Below are 5,205 nucleotides of genomic sequence, written 5' to 3' on the forward strand. Positions count from 1 at the left end.
TGTACCAAGGCTGTAATGAGGTCTGGAGCCAAGTGGTCCTGGCAGAACCCAAACTGTGTATCAGTGAACAGGTTATTGGTAGGTATTGCTTGATAGCACTGTCGACAACACCTTCCATTACTTTGCTGATGATTAAGAGTAGACTGATGGGGCGTTAATTAGCCATTTCTTGATATCATGTGGAGTGAATTGAATTGGCTGAAGACTGGCTTCTGTGATGGTGGGGACCTTGGGAGGAGGCCGATATGGATCATCCACTCGGCACTTCTGGCTGAAGATGGTTGCAAACGCTTCCGCCTTGTCTTTTGCACTAGCGTGCTTGGCTCTGCCTTCATTGAGGATGGGGATATTCATGGAGCCTCCTCCTCCTGTCAGTTGTTTAATTGTCCACCACCATTCATGCCTGGATGTGGCAGGGCTGCAGAGACTTCCCCAGCTAAAACCATGCTGGCTTTTTTTGTATCGAGATATTATTTTGTATTAGTCCATTATTTCACTGATGGACTACTAGTTGCCCGGGCAACCCTTTATAAGTGTAAGTACATTTGCCTAGCGATTCCTCCACAATAGCAGCAACAAATTACATTTGTGGTCTCCTTCAGGGTATTTGTTAGCCTTAAAACCCAAATGTTATCAACTACCTATTATGCTGACTTAAAAATATTAAATGCTATCTCATTTTTGATCTACTTATAAAAGAGAAACAGAGACAAAACGCAAAGATAATTTATCGGACCCCAGCACATACTTATTAAATTGACGTTGCAACTATTCATCAATGCAATTTGTCAATTTTTAATTCATCCCTTTCCCCAGTGATTTGAGGTGCAAGTGTGTTCCTATATCCATTAAAAGATGATTGAAAATCACACTAGAAAACAGATCTGAAATAATGAGGTAAAACTATTACAAAAAGAAAAAATGACCCATCTTTTCACTTTATCACATCTTACAGCATTTTATTTCAACACCAAACCCACAATGTTTTTTTAAAAAAACTATTAAAGTACAAAAAATTATATGTACAAATCACCATTTAATTTCACAGCTTAAATATTTACAGCAAGATCCAGTTTTTTCAGCATGAAAGCCTGAGTTGAACACACTTTAACATAGATAATGCAAAACACTTCAAATGAAAAGATTTGACATTGGCATCTTCCCTTTCATTCAAGTACAGTGGCTCATGTGTACTTCATATCCAAAGCTACAGCTACACTGCAGCTATTGGTTTCAGACCAGGTATCAAGTGAAGTGTAATGTGTAAGTGTAACCAGACCGGAGTTATACTGCTAGCTACCCATCCAGCTAGGTCACAGTAAGGCCAGCCACAAAGGAACTCTGCACATGCTTGGACACGTGAAGAGCTCTGATCCCTGGGCAGCAAATTGTTAACGCTAGGAGAGTGGAGGCAGCTCACACTCGTTCTCTCAACTTGCAGATTATTTCTCCAGCTCGGCACTTTTAAAATGCAGCTTCACACCGAGTAAGAGTTTGACTGCAGCTGGAGCAGACTTCATGAGGTGCTGAGAAGCCTTCTTGGAGGGACCTCACATCATTTGGCCTTAGTACGTGCGGGTGTCAAACTGGAACTGCTTCACATTGGTAGGAATGTGGAAGAATTATTGCAACCCAATACTCACTTATTGAAATACTGCTTTAGGTGCTCCCATGTGTTTGGGATGTGTAGCTGAACTATATTTTCAGACCAAAAAAAAAATGTACAAAGTGCCTCCCTCAGTCCACTTGTTATCTCTGCAGAGGCGTTACCAGCACGTGCGGAACTAAACGTCTTTTGTAGCTTTTGTCAATCGTGTCCTTGGCTTACACATCAAGTCTACAAAAAGCCACACAAGTTTCTAACACTTTATACGACAAAGTAACATCAGAGAAATGTTGGTGAACCTCAGAACATTTTGTCATGTTCAGCTCTTCTGGGGCTAAGTGACTAAGCAGTTTTGGAAAAAGAGAGAGGGAGAGAGAAAAGGAGAAAAGGAAAGAGAAAGAGAAAGAGAACACTTCAGTTGCCTCTCAATTAATCTAACTTTCCAGGCAATTCTTAGAGATCCTCTCTCAGTTTATATGTGAAGGAGTTAGCCAGGTACAACCAATCATTCCAGGAATTTATTTGCAAATCCAAATCAAAAGACCACGTTATCCGGAACACTGAGGAGTTTTGCTGTAAACGTCAATCCTTAAACGGTTTTCAAACTTCCTGTAAAATGCCAATCAGTACTGTTCCCTGGTAGTGGCTGGCTTGTTATCGGTCAAACTCCTCACCAACCATCCCTTCCTCTACTGTTTTGTCACTTGTCCCTGTATGTTCCTTTTTTTTTAAATAGGCATTTGGATCACAGGATGTGTGTGTTGTTGCTGTTGTATGGACTGGAGGGGGGGGGGGTTGAAAAATCGAATTTGGGTCACCCCAAAAAACCTAGAAAATATATTCTTGGTAAGTTGTGTGCTTTTGACCATTTAGTTGCTCCTTTTAAGAGACTCCACTGATGGTCTATTTTAGAATAAGCACAGATTCAAGTCTTAACTGATTATAGAATGAGGTTCACAGTTCATCTCTTTCTCTTCTGGTGCCTGAGCATCTTCTTCCGTTTAATGATCATTTCATATAACCTCTCCAGTCCTTGTTGCAAGCCTTGGCCGTTCACTGCGCTGGAACTCTGGATGTGGTGCAGAGTGGAGGCACCCAGTTCATTTAAACCGAGAGCTTTTTCTACCTCGGCGACAGAAACAGCCCCCGGCAGGTCTTGTTTATTGGCAAAGATTAACACGGGAACCCCTTGATTTTCAGAACTCCTGGAAATTTTATGGAGCTCAGCCTTGGCCTCCTCCAGCCTCTCCATCTCAGAAGAGTCTATCACAAAGACGATGCCATCTGTACGCCTGGTGTAGGACTTCCAGAGAGGCCTCAGCTTCTCTTGGCCGCCAACGTCCCAAACCTGGAAAGTAATGGCCCTCGAGTTCCCAACTGGCACTTTGATTTTTTCAGTGTTGAAGCCTTTTGTGGGAATTGTGTTGACAAACTCCCTTAATTTCAGTCTGTACAATAACGTTGTTTTCCCCGCTGAGTCTAAACCAATCACGACAACGTGCAAGGACTGGAAAGGAGGCAGGAAGGTACCGCTCGGCGTTAGCTCAGAGAGTTGATTTCCCATTGTCGACAAAAATATCCTCTTCACCTCCCCTTTAAAAGAAGCACACTGAGCGTTAATTGCCGATGTTCTTAACTTTTTAGGAGTTCCTGAAGGCGTCGGTTTCTTGGCACCTTCTTCAAAGCCAGCCTGAGTTCATTGAACACAATTTGGTTGAGATCTAATTTTTTAAAAACAAGAAGTTAACGTCTGGTTAGTAAAACCACATTTAAAATGCTCCCTTTCCATCTTACCTGAAAACACACTTGGAATAAAGATGAAAGAATATTTTCCTTGCATATTTATCTTTAAGACTGCTATTTTAAATATAAATGCCATTTTAAATATAATTGCCATTACTAACACAGTAAATCTTTGATGCATGTGCACCTTACGAGGCGGGGATTCATATGATAATGTAGCCCTCTAGATAGAAATGGAATGAATACACTGACCAGTATTTAAAAGCTCAAATCAAACCTGGAATGCTTTATTTCGTCCGCCTGAGTTGGATGCAGCATTTGTATGTGTCAGTCACCATCGAGCCGGATTTGTTTAGACTCCTGGCGTTTTTAAGCGTAAAACTCCTTTGATCCCTGTTTATTTACTAATCAGACGCTTCCTGATTATACTCAGCGAGAACCCATTAGGGTCAAAGCAAACCAAACACGAAATTAACACATCAATCTGGAGTGCTCTACCCTGGACCCAGGCTTTCGAGGTTTCTTCTGGGTCCTAGCTTCACAACACACACATGTCACCAACTCGTCTGTGCGGTACATTCACTGGATTTTTAAATGGGTTGTGTGTGTGTGTGTGGACAATATTTATACAACTGCACTTCAGGGGCGTCCAAAGCAAATTGCTACCCACACATATTACCAGAGGCAGGTAAAACTAAAATATTAATACGATATATAAAGGTCAAAAAATGACTTATTAATGAAAGTCCTCAAAACTACATTTCTCCAGAGTATCTGTTTTCAATGATCAAAAGTGCCTATTTCGTAACATCTCGGGGTTTGCTGGCAAGCCCTGCAACTGACCAGCACCGCGCTGAGGCGCTCGGATCAAGGGCAGCACAAAACGTTTTTTTAATTTTAATCCGAACATATAAACCCAGAGGTCAATGTGTTGACGGCACCTAAGGGGACCGAAATCACGGCTAAAACAACCGGGAGATGAAATAACGTGTCAGCGGACAGACTCGCAATAAAAAGCGCCAGCACGAAACTTTATTGCCCTTTATTGTGAAATTCACATTTATGGTGCAACAGACCCTCACACATTTGTCAATTGCATTTTCACATACAATTGCACAGGTTGGAAAGTACTGGAATAACTAATATTTACTCACACACTCTGAACGTTAAGACTGCTCAGAAATTATCTTAAATATTTGAAAAAATATTAAATACAAATTTAAGCTGATCGACAAGTCTCCTGATCTACAGAATAGAGGGAGGCCGATTCTTAAAACAGGCAGAGTTTAAGCATTACCTTTGTCCTGTTAGAGAGAAGCTATTGTGGTTCTCTTGGTAAAGATTCAGTAAAGAAGGCTCCACGGATTAGATTTTTCAATAAGCAGGTTCTTTTAGGCACTGTCGACTGCCATCAATAAGAGCTGACAGATCAGAGAACCTCCCCCATCCTCGGGATTTCTCCGAGTAACTCGCTCACACCAGAGGCAACTGAAACACAATCCCTCTGACGTCGCCTTAACCCCGAGCAACACCTACAAGGACATTTCTTAAAGCGGCCCCAGCCCTCCTTGACGTCAACGGTGCCCCGCCTGGGCGCTGATCTGAACCAAATTCGACAGGTTTAATCGGACTCAGCCCCTGGCAAAACATTTATTTATTTAGGTACGATAGCAAAATACTGCAGATGTTGGAAATCCGAAATAACAACAGAAAATGCTGGAAAACCTCAGCAAGTCAGGCAACATCCGTGGAGAGAAATTTGAGTTGACGTTTCGGGTTTGACCCTTCTTCAAAACTGGAGAGAAAAGGAACTAGATCGAAGGCAGGGCTGCGATCGGACAAAAGAATAAAAGAAC

At 41.9% G+C, this 5,205-nt stretch overlaps 1 protein-coding gene across 2 annotated transcripts; it reads right to left on the reverse strand.

The window, feature by feature from the left end:
• Positions 1-931: 931 nt before the first annotated feature.
• arl4d (ADP-ribosylation factor-like 4D) lies at positions 932-4,887 on the reverse strand. 2 transcript variants are annotated; one of them, XM_085966389.1, is made up of 2 exons: positions 4,647-4,887; positions 932-3,327 (listed from the first exon to the last, which is right to left on the reverse strand). In XM_085966389.1, the coding sequence occupies exon 2, from the start codon at positions 3,168-3,170 to the stop codon at positions 2,568-2,570; it is 603 nt and encodes a 200-aa protein (XP_085822515.1). In that variant the 5' UTR covers positions 3,171-3,327; positions 4,647-4,887; the 3' UTR covers positions 932-2,567. The 2 variants fall into 2 exon arrangements, with proteins under 2 accessions (XP_085822515.1, XP_085822516.1); XM_085966390.1 differs by lacking the exon at positions 4,647-4,887 and adding an exon at positions 3,627-4,634.
• Between the last annotated feature and the right edge of the window lie 318 nt (positions 4,888-5,205).

This window comes from Somniosus microcephalus, chromosome 24, assembly GCF_052327205.1.
Source record: "Somniosus microcephalus isolate GS21.2 chromosome 24, FLI_Smic_1.0, whole genome shotgun sequence".
Taxonomy (NCBI): domain Eukaryota; kingdom Metazoa; phylum Chordata; class Chondrichthyes; order Squaliformes; family Somniosidae; genus Somniosus; species Somniosus microcephalus.